Source organism: Mixophyes fleayi, chromosome 3 (genome assembly GCF_038048845.1).
Source record: "Mixophyes fleayi isolate aMixFle1 chromosome 3, aMixFle1.hap1, whole genome shotgun sequence".
Lineage (NCBI taxonomy): Eukaryota > Metazoa > Chordata > Amphibia > Anura > Limnodynastidae > Mixophyes > Mixophyes fleayi.
Window position 1 is genome coordinate 164,482,124 of NC_134404.1, and position 24,693 is coordinate 164,506,816.

The following is a 24,693-nucleotide window of genomic DNA, read 5'->3' on the forward strand; positions in this document are numbered from 1 at the left end:
CAAGTTCTCAAAAAGTAGCAAAAAGAGAAACTTAAAATCATCTGAGGAGAAACGTAAAGTTGGCAATATGCCATTTACGACACGTAGTGGCAAGGAACGGCATAGGCCCTGGCCCGTGTTCATGACTAGTGGTCCAGCTTCACCCAAGGATCTAAGCCCTCCTCCTCCCCCCCTACAAAAAATACTTGATGGGATCTCAATGATGAATGCTCTGTACCATGGTCGTCTAAAACAAGAGGTATTGACGTGCTTGAATTACTGTAGTGTTTATAAGTTATAAACACTACACTTGAAAGCTTGAGCCTTTAATAAAAAAGTCACTCTTCATTGCACGAATATTTGCAACAGGTACAGTTTTTTTGTTAACAAAGTCAACAAATAACACTTCAACCCTGTCTGTCTTTCACATACTTGATGGGATCTCAATGATGAATGCTCTGTACCATGGTCGTCTAAAACAAGAGGTATTGACGTGCTTGAACTACTGTAGTGTTTATAAGTTATAAACACTACACTTGAAAGCTTGAGCCTTTAAATGAAAAAGTCACTCTTCATTGCACGAATATTTGCAACAGTGACAATTTTTTGGTTAACAAAGTCAACAAATAACACTTCGACACTGTCTGTCTTTCACATACTTGATGGAATCTCAATGATGAATGCTCTGTACCATGGTCGTCTAAAACAAGAGTTATTGACGTGCTATAACTACTGTAGTTTTTATAAATTATAAACACTACACTTGAAAGTTGGAGGAGGTATTGTGGCCCCGGTACCAAATTGGGTACCGGGGCCACTCCACTATGCAGTCCAGATAGAGGCGTATCAGATATTAAACAACGTTGACTGTTGCTGCCAAATCATAAATTAATGAAAATGACCTGTCATCGTCAAAAACAAGAGGTATTGACACGCTCTAACTACACCCTGTATATGCTGCAGAGGATGTAGGAGCAGGCAGCTGTGCAGTGGAATTCAGACCATTTGAAGGCGGAGGTATTGTGGCCCCGGTACCAAATTGTGTACCGGGACCACTGCACTATGCAGTCCAGAAAGCTACCTCGGTGAAACGTTTTGGACTAAAAACAATATTGTGAGGTGTGAGGTGTTCAGAATAGACTGGGAATTAGTGGAAATGATTGTTATTGAATGTTACTGAGGTTAATAATAGCATAGGAGTGAAAATAAACCAAAAAACTTGTTTTTAACACTTTTTATGTTTTTTTCTAAATAAATCCGAATCCAAAACCTTAAATCCAAACCAAAACCTTTCATCAGGTGTTTTGCGAAACAAATCCAAACCCAAAACCTCAAGCAAATCCGAATCCAAAACACAAAACACGAGACACCAAAAGTGGCCCGTGCACATCCCTAGTTTTTATATGTTTACATATTTGCCTTAATTGGTATATTACATTTATATTTGATTTTTTATTTATATGAGTCTTCTTGTGAGGTCAGTACTGCACCAGTGCCATTATTTTCTATATCTTTGCACTTTTAGGGTATCAATAGACACTTAATGAGCAGCAGTTTTACAGTATTCATTGTCATTATTTTTATTTTTTATTATTTGATCATTTTTTGAAACTTGAATGTATTAATACAGGAATATAACATTATTTTAATATTTTATAAATGTTTACGTTTATTTAGAATACGTTTTGGATTATCAATATTTACTATTGTTTATTAATTTATCCCTATTAGCGCCGAACATAATCCTGTTGTGGGATATTGGTAGTAGGTGCCTCTAACCTGTCTTACCTCTCATGTACTTTATACATCTAACGAAAATAAATTACTTCAAAACAGGAAATTGGCTGTTCCTTGCTTCAATACCCATTGGTAGTTCTAGTTCTAGTTTTCATTATAATTATTTTTACTTATTAAATATAAGAATAACTATTAAATACCTATTGTAGACGATGTAGAAGACTGTCACTGGAGTTTTCTTTATCTTCTATTTTTTAGCAAAACTCAACCTGCTGCCACTTAATGGTTTGGGTCAATATATTTCATGGTATAATCTAAAGGGAACAAAACCCTAACTAAAAAAATATGTATTTTCTTTAATATCTTGTAAGGTACCAGTGTCAGTTTAGAAACCCGGATGTTTAAAATATGCATACAAGATGGTTTCATTAAACTAGTTATTCACATAGGGCCTGAGTAATTAAGGAGAGCAAGGCAAAAAAGGAGTAAATTTGATCCTGGACAAACCATGTTACAATGCAAGGGGTGCAAATTAGTTTGTTATTTTGTATGTAAGGAAAGTAGTGGTTGCTTTTTCATGTAGCACACATATACTTGATGGCTTTATTCTTACACTGAAATTTAAAGTTGATCTAGGACATGTCCTATGCCAACTATAAATCTGTTTCCACATTTTAAATTAACCTCTGCCTCCAATGTAACATGCTTTTGCCAAAGTGCAAATTTACTAATTTTTATGCTGTGCTCACCTTAATGACTCAGGCCCATACAGTTATTATCTCACCAATACATAAAAAAATTTCAAACGTATTACAAGTTACTACATGGTATATTATGCTTTAAGAACAACATAATTGTGAAATTCTGTTTGAGCTACTTCATGTTATTCACCATGTACTCACACTCTATAGTTTCAGTCTTGTACCATCTGGTAATAATAAAAAATGGTAGAGTAAACCATTACCAACAAAACACAGAAATGTGATTCTTTAGAGAGCACCTGCTTAACATTACAAACCATTTTTTTGCCATGTCAGCTCATCTGCCAATTAGTGAACCCTTTGCCAAGTCCTTTAATAAACCCCACCGTCTGGCTATTATAAACAATTCTTCATCACGTCAGTCTTAAACTCTGCCAGAACTATTTCAGAAGAAGCCAAGTTATGATAGTGGTCCAGGTTTCTTGAGGACAATCAGTGGGAAGTTCTTACTGTAAGATGCAGATTACAATTAATGCTCAATGACCAGAAACAGCTAATGCCTGCATTGTACAAATTAGTAACAGAGATCAGGGAGATTATGACCATTCCTTTTTACAATTTTTTTTAACAACATCACAGAAAGCATGTGTTCAGCCTTAAACATCATAAACACATGGTTCTCTATGGAACACACCATTAAACAACACAACAATCAGATGTGATCTCCAATAGTATGGAAAAGGGTCCAACTGCTTATCACATCTTGCTTTTATGGACACCTATGGTTACGGTTATGGAAGATATATGCTCCAAGTTGCTTGAATTAAATATCAGTGGCGCACGCAGGGGGGGTCTCTGGGTCTCCAGAACCCCCCCACTCCGCTAAAAAAGTGCCCTACATATCGGCACTGTACTATACAGCAGCCGCGGCGCTGTCTAAGAAGCACAAAGTTGCAATGATTCCCATACAAGATGGCAATAAAAGTACATACATATGGTATAAATGGTATAAACCAGCAATATAATATAATATAATATAACTTGCTTCAAATCCTGGATCAGAAATAATCCTTTTTAAATGGACACGGAGGTCCTGAAACTGATAACGGTTTATTGAGTCCCAATGTAAAGCGTTAGTCCGAATGTAAATGCGATTTGCAGTCTCTGCGTTCATATAATGACAATAATCCGTGCTAGGATGTAGGGGGGGGGGGGGGGGGGGGGGGGGGGGGGGGGGGGGGTATCATCGGAACTGTGGTATGGTTGCGGCACAGAAATTCTGATATAATAATCAGCACAAAGCTGCAACAGTTATTTTACAGTGCAAGGTGACAACCTTAGTGCATCCATATAGTAAACATCAAAATACATTGGCTCCAAATCTATAAACAGCAATAGTCCTTAGATAATGGACACGGAGGTCCCAACAGACTGTTAAGATTGAATGAGTCCCAATGTAAATCGTTGCTCCCAACGCTACTGTGCTCGCAGTCTTTGTATAAAGATGTTACTCCGTAAATAGATGCCGGTAGAGTCAATTGGCGTTTGAGTGGTCAAAGACTCTAATTCAGTAGTGTAGGCCTCAGGGTGTCAATTTCACTCACCCCTGTAGTGGTAGCGGTGCCGCTGTATCCTTTGGATATGCAGGATGAAAGCAAGCCTCCAAACGTTGGTGTAGTCGCGGCCGCGGCTAACACCAAAAAAGCGCGTGCGCATGCGGCGTGGGAAAAAAAGAAAGAAAGAAAAGTCGCTGTTCCAAAATCCGGTTCTGAATGTACTCAAATAGCGGAGTTGTGGGTAACAGCTGTCTTACCGCTTCGTCCTGACGAAGCGTTAAGCGAAACGCGTAGGTAGACAGCTGTTACCCACAACTCCGCTATTTGAGTACATTCAGAACCGGATTTTGGAACAGCGACATTTCTTTCTTTCTTTTTTTTTTTATGTATGTACTTTTATTGCCATCTTGTATGGGAATCATTGCAACTTTGTGTTTCAATAAATCATTTTAACATTCCTGTGCATCTTTGTGCGCTACGGGGAAACCATTTTTAACATATCTCTCTAGGGTCGGAACTACCCTTTGTGTTTCATCCCCCTAAGCAGCCCCTATCTCTCACCACCATATAGAGGAGCGCTCACCAACCCCCCTTTTGCTGTCTAAGAAGAGTTCGCGGCGGACGCTTTTTTGACAGCGCCGCGGCTGCTGTATAGTACAGTGCAGCCGAAACGGAGCTGCGGAAGCTCTCTAGCGTTTTTGTTTTTTTCGGGGGTGGAGGAAACCCCCCCTGAAAAACCCTCTGTGGGCCCCTGAATATGGCCAACATTTTTTGGGCATATCCAGTTTTAAAATCCTGTAACATTCCACATATATGAACCAGGTCTGTGCACTGAAAGCAAGTGTCCAATCAACAGTAGAACTCTGAAAGCAAAACAAACAATGACAGGTGCTTTGCACAATGTGTACCATTGTAGGATACTCGGATGACATAATGCCTGCCTATGATACTGTGCAGAGGTTTATTTCTATGGCATGTAAAGTCAAGCAAGTCAAAAAGAGTGAACTGTAAAATTGTAGTAGGAAATCCCTTTTAAAACGTATCAGAACAAAAACGGCTGTTACAGATGTGTAGTTCAAAAAACCCAAACAAATATAAAATGCAATGAACTGCATTCCATCTGACATGCTTGTTGATTGGCAGAGAAATTCACAACCTTTCTTTGCTATAAAGAGTACACCATTCTACACTGAACAGATAGCATAAAGACAAAATTATATATATTGTGTATGAATAAACACTGGACTTTGTTAAAAAAAAAAAAAAAAAAAGTGTAGTGCAAAAACAACAAAATGACTTTAAAATAATTTAATTTAGCTAACGTATCTCTGAACTCTGCATGGCCAGGGGACTTTTTGTAATGTAGTTGAGTAAATCATGCATATTGGGCCTATGGCTATTCAATTCTATTATGCTTCTATACATTTTGATAAATGTGTCTCAAAGGAGTAAATATATCTGGAAAATAAACATAAAGGGGCTTTCAAGTACCCTCAGCACACAGATGTCAATGATTTAAAAATCTTTGTACTATAATATGTGTTGAGCCAACTTTTCCCTGGTGACCATTTTAAATAGCCAATTAGTTTTCGTTAAATTGTTAAATTGTTTTGTTAAATTGCCTAACACAGGAGTCGGATGCACCAGAAACATGCTACACCACATTTCAAATCATTTGAGTTCTAACAATTTCATGAATGTTTCACAATTATATCTCTAAATAATACTACTTTTTCATTTAAAAAAAACACCTTTTTCTTTTTTATTTCTCTTAAAGTTAAGCCTTAAGTGATAGGTTGAGGGGTGTAGCATTTGTCTGTACAGTGCTTCAGGAACACTCTTGCAGCAAGGAAGAGTATGACTGTATGTGGACAGCAAACAACATTGTGGTTGGGTATATGTAATGTATGATTAATGTCAATTATGAAAGCGTCACCAAACTTTTGTGCCAGATTAAGATTTTAGTACGACCACATGTAATCCATGTTAAGACTAAAAAATTAGCATGTTCCATTCCAAATACCTCAAGTATGGAAATGTTTACAGAACATATGTATTGATGTATGTTACACAATGACCTTTCTGTTTTAACTTGTTTTTTAGCTTGACATTGCTATTCGCTTAGAAATGTTGATAATATCACGCTGCTTTCACTGAAGGCAGTACAAAAGTTTCCAGTGGAGCAAGTTCCTGACCAGAAATTAACTTTGCACTTCATTAATCAGCCCGTGCTGTGAAATGTTACAACAGCTTTCAATTAGATTATACTAAGAATTTAGTACTTCAATTCAGTTTGTTGCAATTATAATAGGATTGTATATATTAGTTGGAGTTTTTAAAAGTTCTGCCTAATGATAACAGTGGATACTAATTCCTCTTTTCAAAAAATTAGTAAAACATAATCATTACAAATGGAAATGTAATTTCTGTACAATTCATTTATAGGCCAACAGCTCACAAAATGATATCTGTTTTTTAAATATACGGTAATGTGCATGACACTAGCGCAGTTGGTTATGTCCTGCAGTGTAATATCATAGAGATAATAGGAAAGCAATCCCATGTTATTTTACCAATGCACTTTTACCATATCAAAGTAAAAATCATGCAGGTCGTGAGAAACCTTCACTCTGTCACCTACAATGATACTGAAGTCCACATATTTGCTGATCTGGCCACCCTCAGAACTCAGAAAAGAAGAGACCTCTGGAATGTTGTCAAAGCTTCCCCATCAAAGGGTGCTCACAAAGTCTAGACCCTTATTCACTGAGAATTCATAAAAAGGTACCATTATCTTGGAGAAACTGTGTCTCAGTAACACTTCCTCTTCTTCTCTCCCTTAGCGCCTTCTCCCCACTCTTGTCAAAGGAAATACCCCTCTCTTGAGTGGGACAAAGAAACTACACTTGCTTAACTTATATTTTCAGGATTACTGACTGTATCAAGATCTTTGGAGGCATTTTCACTTGTCTCCCTGTCCCTTTGTAAATCTGTAGTAACTCCCCAAAAGAGAGTTAATCTGGCTGAGCCGACTGCCCCATTTTCTGCACCTTTGTACTTTTGCTTTAATGGGTCATTTTGTAATTTTTCCAGCTTTATTATATGTCTAGGTTTGTGAATGTTGCCTTGTTCTCAGGTTTTATTCCATAGTGTTGTTGGCGCCCTGACTCTGACGAGTCTCCCTTACCAATAGCTCCTAGGAATTGTCATCGCAGACCAACCCCACATTGTCTATAAGAAAGTGAGGAATTTGAAGACCATCTTGACTAACAGTTTTATTCCGCCCATTACAGTCAGTCAAGGTACTTGTCGGACTAAATGGTACTTCTTTTGCCTAAATTATAATGTTTGCAGGAATTTAGGCCTTAAGGATACACAATCAATTAATGAAATTAAATCTAGAAGTAATGGAAGAAGTAATACTGACGGAGTTATCTATGTATTAGTATGTCCATGTGGACTTCAGTATATCGGGATGACCAAAAGGAAATTAAAACAAAGACTAACTGAACATATTTCCAATATCAAAAGAGGATTAAAGACCAATAGTGTGTCAGATCATTTTTGCAAACCACATAATCAAGATCCGAAGGGTTTGCAATTTGTGGGAGTAGAGCACATTCCGCCTGATTGGAGACGAGGAGATTATGTACAAAAGAGAGCGCTCACCATTACCTATTATATTATAAGTAAAAGGTACCTAGGAAACATCTAACTGGGGATAAATTAAAAAAAAAAAAATCACATCTAGTCCTATTTATTGTTACCTGTCAAGATCACATTTCTGCCTCTCATAGTTTCGCAGCACTCTCAAAACTTGGACATCTTGGCTGAGATAGCAAGGAGGTAGAAGTCCATGGATGCCCAGCTGTAGTCTCTCCTCCAGAGAGAATGCCATACCCTAAGTAACATAAGAGAGCAACAATTAATCCTTGATTTTATTAATATTGAAAAACAGTAAGTTTTATTTACAGGTGAAGTAAGTTAGGTGAGGAACAATTTCCTATAAACTATAGTTTTCCAAACATCGGTGCTATTTATATGATGGATACTAGTATGAATTAATATGAATATTGAAAAGATGTGACCATTAACCAGAGTTCCAGGGATAACCAACATTATAGACTTCTACTTAAATACACTATGGGCCTGAGTCATTAAGGAGAGCAAAGCATAATATAGGAGTAACTTTGCACCTTGGCAAAACCATTGGAAGGGGAGGTAAATGTTAAAATGTGGGGAGAGATTTATAGTTGGGATATGGCATGACCTAGAACAACTTTAAATTTCAGTGTAAAAATAAAGCTATCAAATATTTCTATGCTACATGAAAAAACAGCCAGAATTTCCTTACAAGCAAAATAATAAACAAATTTGCACCCCTTGCATTGTAACATGGTTTGTTCATAATCCAATTTAGTTATTTTTTTTGCCTTGCTCTCCTTAATGACTCAGGCCCATTATCTTCAGCATTAATGCAGTTAATGATGGAGGGAAAATCTATTTATTGTTACCTAAATTCTCAAATAGCTATGATAATTTGGTTCACATTCACAAATATAAGTTTATGGTAAAGAACAGAATCAAGCCCATGTGAGGTAATGCCCTACACATTCCAGATATTAGGTGTAAGAAGTCTCCTCAATGTCACACTCATTTATGCCATATAAAAGTCTTCATAGGCAATATTCCACAAATACACAAATTCAACAGAAGGCATATTTATTTGAATTAATGTTAGATTTATAAGGTTTCAAATAATGTATATATGCCCCTAATAGTCTCTGGTATAAATGTCTCTTTAAATATCTTTTTGAAGGTACAGTTGCACAGTGGTTAGCATTGCTAGCTTACAGCACTGGGGCCATGGGTTTGATTCCAACTAGCCAGGGCTGGATTAACCATAGGGCTAATTGGGCTCCAGCCCAGGGGCCTATGGCATCCAGGGGGCCCTTGAAAGTTCTCTGCAGCAGTATTGATCGGTCGGGGGCGGGGTCAGTGCTGCTGAGCACTTTCACTGCGGTCCTTTTCCGGCGCGCTGTAGTCTCCTTACTGAGGAGATCTTGTGAGTCTCACTCTCACGAGATCTTCTCAGTAAAGAGCGTACAGCGCACCTGAGAAGGAGGTAAGTGCCGCGGGGAGGGCGTGGGAAGCTTGGATCACGGGGGGGGGGGTATGCGGGCAGCTCGGATCACGGGGGGGCCTTCACAATGGAGGCCCCCATTCCCTTAATCCGGCCCTGCAACTAGCCATATGTTTGTATGTTCTTCCCGTGTGATGGTCTCCTGCCCAATTTTGACCTCTGACAAATTGTGCCCTGCAGCCTTAGTGTGTGAGAGCAGCATAATATATACAAATAAACAATAACAGGAAGAAGAAGAAGAAGAAGAAGAAGAAGAAGAAGAAGAAGAAGGAGAAGAAGAAGAAGAAGAAGGAGAAGATCTGTGCAGTTGCTGATGTACAGTGATACAATAGAAACTTCTGACAACCAGTGTCTAGGAGGCTACTCACTGTGCTACTATTTCCACTAACCACAACAAATAGACTGGTAAATGCACAAATATTAACAATAAGACAAGTGACATCTCCCATAAGGGGCATTAGAAGCCCATAATGTCACAATGTCCCCTGGCAAGACAAAATAAAATCAAAACATCAAAACCTGAATTGAACTCCAGTCCCACTGGCCTGTGGATGGACAACTTGCACAAGTAGGGCCTGAGTCATTAAGGTAAGTAAGGTAAAAAAAAAAAGAAGTAACATTATCTGGGACAAACCATGTTACAATGCAAGGGGTGCAAATTAGTTTATTATTTTGCACATAAGTTAAATACTGGATGTTTTTTCATCTAGCACACAAATTCTTGATAGCTTTATTGTTACACTAGAATTGAAAGTTGGACTAGGACATGCCCAATCCCAACTATAAATCTGTCCCCATATTATTTTAAATTTACCTCCCCTCCAATGCAACATGGTTTTGCCCAGATGCAAAGTTACTCTTTTTTTATGCTTTGCTCTCCTTAATGATTCAGGTCCATAATGTCCCACTACTACAGCAGATGCAACACCAATAATAAAAAGAACATAGCCCTTGTTCTCTTCCCAGCCCTACTGTGCTGTGGTGTGGACAATACTCTTTTTGGATTCTCTTTAGGTGGTTGGTTCTCAGGTCAGCAAATAATTGTTTATCGCCTATTAGTCTTCTCTCTGTGCTGTGGGTAGGCTAATGTATAAAAAATAATTACCAATGCTGTTCGGGTGTAATATTGGGAATAGTATGGTGGCTTAGTGCTAAGCACTTCTACCTCACAGCAATGGGGGTCATGTGTTCGATTCCCAACCATGGCCTTATCTGTGTGGAGTTTGTATGTTCTCCTAGGTTTGCGTGGGTTTCCTCTGGGTACTCCGGTTTCCTCCCACACTCCAAAAACATACTAGTAGGTTAATTGGCTGCTAACAAATTGACCTTAGTCTCTCTCTGTCTGTGTGTGTGTGTGTGTGTGTGTGTGTGTGTGTGTGTGTATATGTTAGGGAATTTAGAGACTGTAAGCTCCAATGGGGCAGGGACTGATGTGAGTGGGTTTGATGCCTGTGGCCAGAAGGAAAATAGATGCCCCCGGATCCTCAATTCAATCAAATAACCTAAAATATTCATCTCCCTAGGCCCTCCTTCAGCTTTGCACTCCTGTCGCACAGCCCTAGTTACAGGCCTAGTTTCCCCACTCACCTCATATTAGAAATCCTACATGTGGTTTTATTCAGCAAATAATTAAAAGGATTATGTGTGTGTGTGTGTGTGTGTGTGTGTGTAATTGCCTGTGGGGAAACCTGTTTACACACCAAAACTGTGGGGACCTGAGTCGTAGAGACAAAAATTGAGGTCTCCACAAAGCTTCCCAAGGCTAATCAATGCTTGCTGATATGCTCAGCATAAAAATCTGGCATGTCCCTGTAAGTCACTGCTGTCGGATCAACAGTGTGTGTGTGTCCGATGTGGAGGGGAGAGAGTGTGTGTCCGATGTGGAGGGGAGAGAGTGTGTGTGCACGTGCCACCGCTGGAGGTCATATGTAAGCAGGCACGTGCCACGTGCAACGTTCCCATGCATTTTACACTCAATGGGATAAAGAAACGTTCACATCCCTCTGCTGCTGAAAGTAAAGTGCATGCACTTGGCACATATTCACAATAGGGGCTACTTAGCACTCAAAGCTGAGGTAATGAATACAGGACATGGCGTTCTGGTCCCATGCAAACTAACAGGCAAAGAGATGGATGCCGAAGGCTTCTTGCACTGTGTAGCCTGCCAAGGCTTGTTTGCAGGGAAATACCTGTGGCAACACTTGAAGAGATGTAAGCTAAACCAAGGAGGCAACAAGCCCACACCTGGCAACAGTCCAGTGACTGTGCACTTTTGCTCAGCCTGTTCCAACTGACATCAGTGGTGGATTTTGGAAGCTCTTGAGTGACATGACCCAGGATGCAGTCTTACTCGCAGTCAAAAATGATCGATGCATCATGCAGATGGGGCCGCATCTCTTCAACCAGGTCGGTTCAGATGTTAGCAGGCACGAGTACAGTCGCCAGAAGCTTAGAGAAATGTGCAGGCTACTGCTATATGCCAGAAGAGCTAACCCTTTGGAGAGAATGGAAGACTTTACCACCCCATCAAACTTTCTGCTCGTAGTAGATGCTGTGAAGCTGGTAGCTGGCTATGACAAAGAGACAGGAACATTTAAGACACCCTCGCTGGCACTCAAGGTCGGGCATGGCATGCAAAAGATAGTGAGCATTGTGGAGTGCCGAGCCATTATGGAGGACTGCACTACTGCGCTGGAAAACACACAAAACTTCATTAAGATATATTAGGTGATATGGAACAAGTTGATCTCATCGACTGCCTTGAAAACTCTTAAGGAGTCCAAGTGGAACATGCCTCAGCTCACCTTTCATGGAAGATGTGAAAAAGATGCACTTGAACCTCGATGAGAAGCAGCAAGCCTACTGAAGTAGACTATCCACTGAGCCTACGGTTAACCACTGGGCACTGCTCGCAAAAGTCACCCTAGCACAGGTGATCTTGTTCAATTGAAGAAGGGAAAGAGAAGTTTCCAAAATGTTGCTGACTATCTTCTCCTCAAGAGAAACTTGGGATCTCCACGAAGATCACCAGGGGCAGGCTGGGCAGGGGGCATCTCCTGTCCGGGCCGGTCCCATAGTTGGTTACCTTGTACTGGATCACTGGGCCACCTGCATTTTTTTCCTTTAAAATGTTCCTAATAGGCTGCTGAGTTAAGTCTTGCTCCCTGGGCAAAAATTTGCCAGCCAGCCCCTGCATGTCACATTGACATAATATTACACTTTTGTCATTCTACTTATGATGTGTGCAATTGTATAAAATAATGCTCTGGGTAGTCTTCTACTTTAAAAACATTTTCATTACACTTATTTTTAATAATGAACTTTGCTTTAACTGAAACACAAACGCAGGCTCACATGCTATTCTATTCAATCTAGGAAACAAGTTGCCCAGTCTTCTATTTTTCAGTAATTAATACGTATTTACCCTTAGGGAAACTACTGGCCAAAATACAGTTCTTGTATAGAAAAAAATATATTTTATAAAAATAATGAGCAAAAAGCACTTTGTTAAAACTTTCTAAACATATGCAATTTTCTTTAACAGGTAAATAGTATGCAAGTTCACAGTGGCATATTTTTTAGGGCTTCTCAAAACATGAAGCCTATTTACTAAGGACAGCTCTTTGATTGCTAACACCATCTTAGGGTGCCCACCTGAACAAATGCTTAATTATTAAAATAAAGCATTTTTTGCATTTGTTTTAGTTAATGAAAATTTAATTTCCATTTTAACTTTTTTTTTTTAACTGGAATCTCATTTCCGGGCTTCCAGTTCCAGAGAGCATGTGCGAGCCGGGATGCCAAGTTAAGCATAAATTGTGGCTCTGGAAAAATGGTATTTCTTTGTTTTGTTATGGACAATTTAACAGTAATACGTCTCCTAGCAGTAAATGAAAACTATTTATATATTTCCTTTTCAACTACTGTATGTATTTGTGTGTTGCTAATAGCAGTTAGGCTGTAGAATTAACTGAATTACTTTAATTCACTTTTACTTATTCAAAAGCACCCAGACATCTGATTATGTTTTTAAATAACTTACTCTTCAAAATAGCACTCACAATTGAAGACATTTGCAAAGTGATAGCATTGGCTAAGATCATGTGTACATTCCCATGTACGTACTAGGGGCTTAAAATTGCCCCCTTTAGGTGATGGGCCATCACCTGGTCCTCTGGCCAAGGGCCGGTGGTGTCTGGAAGGCAAGGAGCTGATGTTCCCCCGGATAGAAAGGGCAGGGGTGACTGAAAATTCACTGGTAATGGGGAACCTTTAGCATCCTTCACAGTGAACAGAGTGTGGCACTGAGCACTAAGCACTTCAATTCCTTTCATCACTATTTATTTCTTGGTCCTGGCCTTGTGGCTGGACCAGAAATTCTTTTAAACCCACCGGCCATTAGGCTGGGACCTGCGGGCACTTATTTATTTATTTAATAACACATAGCACTTATTACGAAGCACTTTTTATGTATTTTTATGGTTGTGGAGTGGCACATTTTTGGAGGGGTTTGAGTATAGACTCTTATGGGTGACCCTCTACCAAAGTTATCTGAGACTCCCTCTATCTGGGGAGAGTTGAAGAACCGTGAAGCTTCGGTCAACCTCGGGGTAAAGGGGACCGCTCGAGCCTTGCAGCGGAGGTGGTTCTGAAGACCCCAGCCTCTAAGGGACCTTTTGGCAACGAAGGTCGGTGATGTAAAGGGGCTCTCCCTAGTTTCCAGTGAAGGAGGGCCTGAAGATCTTATTTTTCTCTCTCTCTGGGGCCTTTTGGCTCCTAAGGGATGCTGAGGAACAGTGCCCTTTCCATTTTAGAAAGGGTCCAAAGTCCCAAGCTCCCAGCACAGTCACAGACTGCACTGGGTGATTTGGAGCACACACCTCGGGCTTCAAAAAGAGATAGCATTGAGCAGAACAAATGCTTGCAGTGAAATACTAAGTTTAGCAATACATTTTGAAATAGTGCTAACTCTGTCCAGTTAGAATTTCATCACACAAGACCATTAAAAAAAAAACTTGGATTAATACCTTGATCACAACTAAGATTGTTCAGTTCGCAAAAAACTTTCAAACTAAGACATCATAATTCCAATGGAACAATTGTGATATAAACATTCATTCATGCCTCAATAATGGAATATATAATTTAAGCGGTGGCAGTCAAAATCCCGGCAATGGAAATGTTGATACTTATACTGTAGACATGAAAATATTGACAAGATAAATGCCGACACCTCCATAATGCCTACATGCTGAAAATGTAAACATTGTGATTGTCGACAGTAGAAAAGTTGTCAGTCACAATGTAATATACTATTACATCCACCACACAGTTTATGATGCTCCACACATATGCATAGGAAACATGAATATGTTAGATCAATTCCATGGGAAGATACATTATTTATCTTATTTATGTGGCTTTCATCTATGGAAGACACATTTTATGTGACCAATTTCACTTATTATAAATATATACAGCTGTCTTCAGGGAATATGAAAAGTATTGTTTTGATGTGGTTTCTGCCATAAAGGTGACCCAACTGGTCCTTCTAGTCACAGGAATTTCTGAAATCTTTCAGCAATCTGGGGATGCTGCATATGTGACACTAAGCATCTCTGCATAAACACTTAAATGGGATGACACAAAGCAAATCTCAAGTTGATATCAGTAACCATAAACCCATTTATCCCTGGTTTATTACACACAAGTATTTGCTACAGTTATCAAAACCCACCTCTGACTTTGGGAGAGATCATGATTCCATTTATCCTATTAATATATTGTTTTCCTAATACCTGTTTAGGTCATAATCATAACACCACTGCACATTTTGCTTTTACACTATAGCTCAGACAAAAACAGTACAGTATTGTGAATATATATCACTGCCCTGAACTTTTCATTTTGGCATCCAACACTAGGCTATTATGACTGACTGAAGCAGACAAAGGTTAAAAGCATCAAATCACATCAGACTTTGAAACTTTGCCACCTGTTAAGCCTCAGGGCTTCTCAAATCAGCATACCGGCCAGCTTTGGTAATATTAAACAGAATGAAGATTTTCTTTTTTGCAGCAATAGTGTGTAACCATACACATTTACTCACTTCTATGTTCAAATATAGAAAGGCACACATATATATATAGCCTGTTGTATTCAACTAATTAATAGTGGAAACATAAAACATAATTTATAAATGATATGCATCAATGAGGATAAAAAAATGATTTCATTTAAGAAGTGAATTTGTTTTAGGCATTTTATTAGTGAGGGCATTCAGCACCTGCAATCTACTGTGTAAAAGAGGGATTGCTTTTTATTACTATGAAAACACTGTCTTTTACTATGGTGAGTGGCATTACATAGAATGGAATTTTTATACACTAATTCTGCAGCTGGCCAAACAAATGCCATCACCAAAGCATAACATAAATAGAAATAATTCACAATGGACTATGGAAACTCTGTCTTCATTATATATAATGCATCAATTCTGCAGCATAAAGGAACAGAACTAAAAAATATTAAGCCCATTTTCACTGCTGCTTTAATCTACATCAAACATTACTGATACATTCAATTATTTATCACATTCAGAGAGCGGCTGTCACGAATGCCCTGCCTGTACCAGATACAGCAATCCGAACAGCTGGCCGTGACTGGCATCACCTTAGTCACTTAGCAATGAATACACCTTTTCTGCCACCATTATTAATGTTTCACACTTATATCACATACACATGTAGATTGAGCCTCCCCAGGCTTCGTTAGCTCACAAAGAATCACGGAGAACACACTAGATTAAATTTATTTATTCTGAAAAATGTTTCCAAGGCTTAGTTACAAAAATTAATAACAAGACATACAATATGTTGCACAAATATGTTTCAGAAAATAAAATAGGAAATAAAATCAGAGTCACTACTTATTAGTTAAGACCTGGGGGTAAATGTATCATACTCCGGTTTCTTCAACTCGCGGGAGTTCGGCGAGATGACAGCTAAAATTTAAAGCGGCGCTGACTTGTAAAGGGAAACCTGCCTTTACAAGGCAGCGCCGCTTTAAATTTTAGCTGTCATCTCGCCGAAGTCCCGCGAGTTGAAGAAACTGGAGTATGATACATTTACCCCCTGGTGTGTGAGGGAACACAATTGAGAAGTATGAGACATTTCAGTCTTGATAGACCCTCTCATGAAAATGCACAATGTATTGCTAAAGCAGAAGATTTTAAACCCTTATTACAGACTTTTCACCCCCACCTTAGTAATTAAATTTTCAATGAAGTCAGATTGATTCCCAAAATGACAAAGAGCTTTCCGAAGTAAATTATCTATCACTAAGATATATGTTTGGGCACCTCAAAGAATCTCTCACAACTTTGGGGCTTCAAACTCCTCCAAGATCCTTATCTATGGCTGGTTTCAAAAGATTATTGACACTTGCATAGGTTCAAACTCATGTCATCTAGCAAAGCACACTTTGAGATTACATTACAAGGTTACATACAATATACATTGAATTATATACACAAATTCAACAGAGAATAACAATTAGTCATTAGATATACTACATAATCGTCACAGTGGCAAACAATATTGTAATCATTTCTACTATATTCAGAATATTTACTTATTTTATTTACAGCTTTTATTAGATTAGGTGTTCTATTGTTGCTACTATGATCATTTAAAGGATTTATATAATTACACAAAATAGTTATTGTAATGTATGGGCAAAATAATTGCATTTGAATGCACTTTCTTATCAACATGGACGTTTGGATGTATATAATAGACATCAATATACATATCTCCATGTGAAGGATCATGATAAGTCCTTTCTCCATACTCTAGTCATGGTTGCAGCAATTTCCAAAACCAAAAGTGGAACTTGCACTAGTAAATTGCAAGTCACAACTTTCTGTAAGCTGCATCCTTTTAATGAATTAATTCTGGAGCCCTAACAGTAGCTATGAGGAGCAGCAAAAAAGGTAAGAAGTGGTAGTGCTTGGTATCTGTCTGTATGGCATTGTCTATTTGTGCCACTTATTGTCATTGTGAGTCAAGGTGTGTCAGTCATTGTAAAAGTGAGCTGTGTCGAAGTCATTGTGAGTCTGTGTGACAGTCTGTATAAATATGAGTCTGTTTATCAGTGTACTTCTATGTGCTAAGGAACAATTTTTTTATTAATAAAAAACACTTTGTGAGTAAAAGGAATAAAATTTTCTCACCTTTAAATTGATACGAATAATTGCAGATACCCTGACTACCATGATCTGTATAAAAGACATCGCCATAACTTCAAATTTTAGCGTCTGGGGCGAGAAACAAAAATGCTGCCCTCCAGCCCTCAATTTTAACCAAATGGACCTAAAATATTCATAAATTGCGCCCCCCTTAAGCTCTGTACTCTGGTCGCCCCTATCGCACAGCCTTAGTTACGGCCCTGATAAAAGGGGGTCACGACACTCCACGGTAACTTATAATATCTGTAATAATTTATAGTAATTGGGATCTAGTCTCTTCTTTATAGGAGATGGTTTAGCAGAGCTAAAAATCACATGCTCAAAGTTACATTTTAGACTAATGGCACAAGTTGGAAGACATCTTAATAAAATAAGATTAGCATTTAATTCACAATTCTCAGATCTAGCCTAGGATGGACAAACATCTTAATAGAGGATTTAGATGAAGAAAATGGAATTAATAGCTATGCCATATAAAATAATTATATTACCCTTAGATTGTAAGTAGGGACTTCTTACCTCTTTGTCTATATTACCCAGTATTGTATATTACTGTGTTTGTCCCCAATTGTAAAGCGGTATGGAATTTGCTGGCACTATATAAATAAATGTTGATGATGCTGATGGATTACAGTATTTACAACTTTGAAATATGTATAGAAAGCTAATCACCTCCTTAGATTGTACAATTCAGATGAATATGCCTTGTGCAATGTGCAGGTACTCCTAGAATCTACTCACACTGGGTAAAACTGGACGCTCCTGAAATGTATGTAAGTGTGTGTGACACCTTAGCCTTGTAAAATAAATCCACCTTGGGTAATATGTAGTATTTGAAATATAAAATGGCATTGTATGTCTAAGATTTTCTCTTTTTTGATACGCTACGCAAACTGTTGTCCAACTCTACATCAGTCCCTAATGTTCTATCCGTTTTTGGGATCCATCACTTAAAATTTAGCATGATTCTGTTGCCAAGAATGAGACCCTTTCCTCCTCAATTTTTTTGAGAAATAACCCAGACTTTCTACCTTATAAACTAGCTACCCGTGTCCAGTAGAGGTGTTGCAGAACTTGAAGATTCTCTTCATTCTGACTTTTGGAAGTATAATCAAATAGGATAATCAAAACCTGTTTAGAGATTTAGCTAGTTTTGTTCTATGTACTTCTTCACCTGGGTCACACATGCAATATCAATACTACGTATCATGTTATTATAGGGCTTTTGGAGCACAAAAAGCATAGGTATATAATTGGAAGGTTTGCAAGTCCTCTCCTGTCTTCCACACTTTGGATCGGTGTCTTGTGTCTATTGCCTAGTTTCATGGTAGATAATGGTTTAGATGTTACACTGGTATCCTAGTGTTTCCATTTAGCATATCCTAATGGTCATATGGGTATATATTAGTGTATATATTGGTATGCACTATAATGATTCGGGTGTTAATACTATGGAATACAGTATTGGAACATTGATGTGGCCCTATGTGTGTGTTTATAAATTCCTTCTATCCTAAAATTTTATACCTTTAGCAATGAATTAAGCACAGAAAAAACAGAAAAAGTAAATTTTCAGCATATTGTTGTCACAAACTGTTGCTTTAAATTTTCAAAAAATACAGTTGACATATGTTTGCAACATGCTGTGTGTTTGATGCTTTTCTCTTTGACACATGTCCAAATGGAAAGGAGAAATGCATTTTTTATTTGATGTTCATCAAGGGATCAGTGTGGTTTTAATATAGTCATAGGGTACATGTATCACAAGTAAGCCACAACATGGGAAGTAACCCGATTTGTTGTGTTCTCACTACTCAGGTGTAATAGGGAGACAAAATGCAAAGAAAAAGCAACCTATCAGATGTTAGATTTAATTTTCTGACCTGCATTAGTAGTTAGTATCTCACTACTTGGTACGGAAAAAAATCAAATTTTACCTCTGCCCCAATCTTCATAAATGTCCCACTGTATCTGCAACTCATACAACATACCTCCCAATGATCCCGATTTTGGAGGGACATCCCAATACATGGGCTGCACAAGAGGCAGGGCTTAGCAGAAAAGCAGGCAGAGTTTTACCCAAGATTGTCCATTTGTGGACAGAAAGAGGGGGCACTTATTTTGTCCCGTTTTTGGGATTCTAAATGTTGGGAGATATGATACACTACAGGGATTACATACAGTGTATATGAAGAGTAACAATAATAATTTTCTGATGAAAAACAACAAGTTTCTTTAGCCATCGGCATATGTTTTCAATGAAAGGTACATAAACAATATACAGTCATGACCAAAAGTTTTGAGAATGATACAAATTTGACTAAGAACACAGCCATGAATAAAGAATGGTACCAAAACCTCCTCCAAAAGCAACTTCTCCCAACCATCCAAGAACAGTTTGGTGATGAACAATGCCTTTTCCAGCATGATGGAGCACCTTCCCATAAGGCAATAGTGATAATTAAGTGGCTTGAGGATTAAAACATCGAAATTTTGGGTCCATGGCCAGGAAACTCCCCAGACCTTAACACCATGGAGAACTTGTGGTCAGTCCACAAGAGGCGGGTGGACAAACAAAAACCCACAAATTCTGACAAACTCCAAGCATTGATTAGGCAAGAATGGGAGGCCATCAGTCAGTATGTGGCCCAGAAGTTGATTGACAGCATGCCAGGGCGAATTGCAGAGGTCTTCAAAAAGAAGGGTCAACACTGCAAATATTGCCTCTTTGCATAAACTTAATGTAATTGTCCATAAAAGTCTTCAACACTTATGAAATTCTTGTAATTTTACGTCAGTATACCATAGCAATATCTGACAAAAAGGTCTAAAAACACTGAAACAGGAAACTTTGTAAAAACCAATATTTCTGCCATTCTCAAAACTTTTGGCCATGACTGTACAAATGTATTACAATGTAAAATAAATGTGTATAAATTTGTTGCAGAAATTTAGAAATGTTTTTGCTGCGTTTCACCAGTTGGAAGGAAATACATGTATAGCTCGACAATACTGTCGAGACGACAGCATGTCGAGCATGCTGTCGTCTGCAAATATTTTTTTGCCTGTACCCAAAATGGCGATGTAAATGCATGGGAGTATAGTGCAGGAAAAAAGAATAGTTTGCAATGATGAAATGAAAATGAAAAATAGAAACCTGCTATTTTTATACGTTATGGGGCTGATGCAGGGCTGTTGGCAAAATGGGTGTAAAAAAAGAACACAGAGAAATATGCCCATATGCAGAGCCGTACAAATCTTGAGATGTGTCCACTTCCGCATTGACAGCATGTGCCTGATTTATGAAAAGTCATCATCATCAGTGAGTATTTGCATATGCCCTGTAGCAGGTGCAAAAATATACGCCTCCAAACAGAGTATATTCATGTTTCTGCAGGTCTGCATGAGCCACAGTAGCATGAGCATGTCTTTAATAATCTCTGCAAATGTTAGGACGTCACTTTCTACCCCATCTGTCTTCTATAGGTCAGGCAGGTGTAAGTGCCAGTATCATGCAAGTCTGTATGGGCACATGTGCCTGCACCCACTTTCTTGGCATGTGCAGGACTGTTTCACACAAAATACACTACACAAACTGGTATATGTCACAGTCTACGTCAGCCCCAATAACTCTGCTGAGTTCTCTGCATTGAATAGAACAGAGAGAAGCACTGCGACATATTGCAGCAAAAATAAGCAACTCTACAGATTATATAAATACATGCCATGTGAAGGTGCCAAACCCCTGTAAAGTTTATTTTAGATGATAAATAACATAATGTGCTGCAACCCATAGCAACATATCCAATATTATATTTTATCAATCGTGTTAGTTAGTGATAGCTGATGTCTGATTAGTCGCTAAAGGTTCCAGCATATTTCTTGCACAAATCACCATTGAATATGGGATATTCAGAATTTCAGAAATAGCTTAACACTTAAAATAACAAACACAGAATCTTCTCATTTATAACATCTGCACTTAAGCAATGTTGATATTCTGGGTAAATCAAACATGAAAAGAGGAAAAATTTAGTGGTTTCACTTCAGTAAATAGAAAAAACAAAGACAAACATAGCTCTGATAAATAATCATAAAAACTTCCAAGTTTGCATTCAATACAGTGAATATAGTACCAAACCATCATGTAATAAAATCTTTGAATCAGAAAAAGTTTTAAAGTAACCATTTACAAAAAACATATATGATGTTGTTTGTTTACATATTTAGGGTAACTAAGGCTCATTTCCCATCATGCAAAAGTGCAAACCCACACCACAAATGCTGTGTTGAGATGTCGTACACCTATTTTTCGTGCAAACACACCTATTTTTACTGGAAACTCCACTCCAACAGGGACTGATATGAATGATATGCAAAATACGTTTTTGCTATATAAATTTAGTTTGTTAATAGTAAAAATTGAAACTGCATAAAAAGCGTGTGTACTTTTAATGTACTTTACGTATTGTCTCAAACTGTAGGTGAGGTCACAGACTGTGGGTGTGGAGCCACTGTACTGCTAGCGGTTGACACCTGCTCACTTGGGGCACAGAGTTTAACTGTTAACCAGTCTTCAACAAAGACCCTTGAGAGGAGGTTATGGGTTGTCAAGGAGACACCCAAAGGTTGTGGCCCTGATGGGCAAGGCACATTCATAATTGGAGACAGGCTAGGGGACAGGATTGGCAACATAAGGGTAAGGTCAGAAAGCTAGATGACCGAAAATGTCACAGGCTGTAAGGATAGGTGGATGACAGACATTGTTCATAAAAAAATAAAAAATAAAGTGGCAATCAGACAGCAGGAAAGGAATAGCTGGGAACAAACAAGATCAGTAGCAGGTAGGCAATATACAAATAGCTACCTGGACTCAAAAGTGCAGGATACCTGTTGCTCAGACATCACAGTGTGCCCTAAGCTGTCCTTTTAAACCCATATTCAGGTGCAATGCCAATGTGCAGGGTTGAGGAGCGGAAGGCAGGGCCATCTTAACAACATTATGGGCCCCTGGGCAAAGCAGTGCACCGGGGCCCCTACATATATAGATATATATATAGATATAGATGTATAGAGATACAGATATAGATATAGATATATAGAGATAGAGATAGATAGATGTACTTGTTCAGTGACCCTTGAAGGTTTTTTTTTGCAGATTTTTTCTTTTGCAGGATTATTTATTCTAATTAAGAGCCCTGCCTATGGGGCCCCCTTGCCCGTGGGGCCCCCGGGCACCTGCCCATCATGCCCAATGGAAAAGATGGCCCTGGCGGAAGGAAGGTCCATGCATCAGCCAGGTGCGAGAACAGCCCCATAAGTAACAACACTGAGCTCAAAAATGCATTCAGCTCACAAACACATACAGTAAGCAGGCTATTTAACCCCTCAACTGTCATCACCATAGGGAGAACCGGTTCATCAGTAAAAGGGTTAGTGTTTGAAAACTTCAAGTTCCTGTGCATGCTTAGTTCAAAAGTCTGGACACATGATCATCACTGATCAGAAAACTATTACATTAGACCCTGACTTACAACCGTAGCCTGCCTGAAAAACACTGAGATTATTTTGTAATATCATACGAAGAATTTACAGGATATATTACATTCAGTAATTTAGCTTGGTCAATGTCCACTATGTAAAAATAAATTTCATTAGATAAGATTAATGCACATAGTAGGAAACTCATTAAGGTGACAAGCAGCAACCATGAGTATTGTTCAATAGAGGATCAGTGTGAGGGGACATGAGTCTAGCTTAATTACATATGTCACTTTTGTTCTTTTGAACATTGCTATTGCATTGCTCGAAGTTCACCCAGTAATGCACTAATAATGCACTTTTTCTGAAAAAATGCAACTGAATAGTGCAAAATATATACCAGTAGAAGTATATGATAAGAGCAGATCCCAGCCAACTCAGTGGCAGACTCTGCATGGAGCGCCTCAGATCCTGTCATCTCCTTCCATGCCAAGCTTTGGAACAGGCACTGCCATTTCATCTCACAAACACATGGGATTCAAACTCATGACGCCCATGCTGTGAGACAGAACTGCTAACCACTAAGGCAACATGGTGACGTCCATTTCCAGACATTTCTAACCTAACTATGGTAGATGAGGTATATTGCAAATATATTTGCAGGCGTTTTTTGGGGACAACGCTCACAGTTATCCTAAGCCGATTTAAATTACAAGTCCTTACCCAAATACCTCCTATAATGTCTACATAATCTGTCACCATTTAGACTACATAATTTTTTTAACTGGAAAAATACAATATTAATGGAGTACTTATTTTTTAATATTAAAATGACAGTTCAACATCCCTATGTCACCTAAGCCAAATCCAAGATTGGTTACAGGCCATCTGAAAGTGTTGTGTGTCTTTCATTTTTTGGGATTTTCTTTAAACACAGTGAATTATCTCTGTTTGCAAATACATGTTTCACTATGTCAGATCACATTATTATATGACCACATGTATGTAACCTGTGAAACAGGGAGAACATTTTTTAAAAAAGTAATGTGTTATACTTATTCCAACAGGCCGTCAGAGACGTCAGGAAGAAGAGGCCAGGGAGGAGCCTGAGAAGGATGAGCATGCAGGGCCGGATTTACCACTTGGCAAACTAGGCAATTGCCTATGGCCCAGCGGTCCCCAGAAGGCCCTCCCAGGGCCAGCGGTGAGACCACCTTTTAAAAATGGGCCGCTACTTATGGGCCAGTGCTATATGCTTGCCCCCCGGGCTAAAGTCTGTCAACTACCCCTGAATAAGGGTATATATTATGCTATAAAACTATATTGGTATGGATTTTTTCAGGGTGGGGGCCACAAACCAGTATCTTGCCAAGGGCCCCATGAGGTCTAAATCCGGCTCTGGGAGCATGTGGTGGCTATGGTGGATCCGGAGGAGGAGGAGACTGCGCCGGAGAGGGAGGAGGCCCATGTTGAGGGTTTGGTGGAATGTAAGTTTTTTTCCCAAACAAATACATATTTTTGTTGTTGTGGTTATGCCTATTGTAGTTTTTTTGCGAATCAAGTAACCGCCCCACCACATCACCACACAAATGTGTATATATAAATACATCTACCACCCAAAAGTATTAATCCTCTGGCTAGTACTGTGTTTAGCATTCCATTAACCTTTGTCGACATTTTAAAGTTATGTAACACTTCATGCCTCTTCCCGTCAAATTGGGGATAAACAAAGTACACCCTCTTGAAGTAATACATGCTTGAACAATTGCCTAAGCATGCTATTTTGTTTTCCTTTTTTTTTAAACAGCTCAAGAAGACACCCAGGCTGTGGGTGAAATTCTGCCATCA

The 24,693-nt window shown here is 38.7% G+C and overlaps 1 protein-coding gene across 1 annotated transcript in view; it reads right to left on the reverse strand.

The window, feature by feature from the left end:
- The window catches only part of ME1 (malic enzyme 1), a 318,849-nt gene that overhangs the window by 257,342 nt on the left and 36,814 nt on the right, over positions 1-24,693 (reverse strand). The window contains exon 2 of the mRNA XM_075202703.1: positions 7,741-7,874. Coding sequence (XP_075058804.1) covers positions 7,741-7,874 — 134 coding nt within the window. The remainder of the gene's footprint in view (positions 1-7,740; positions 7,875-24,693) is intronic.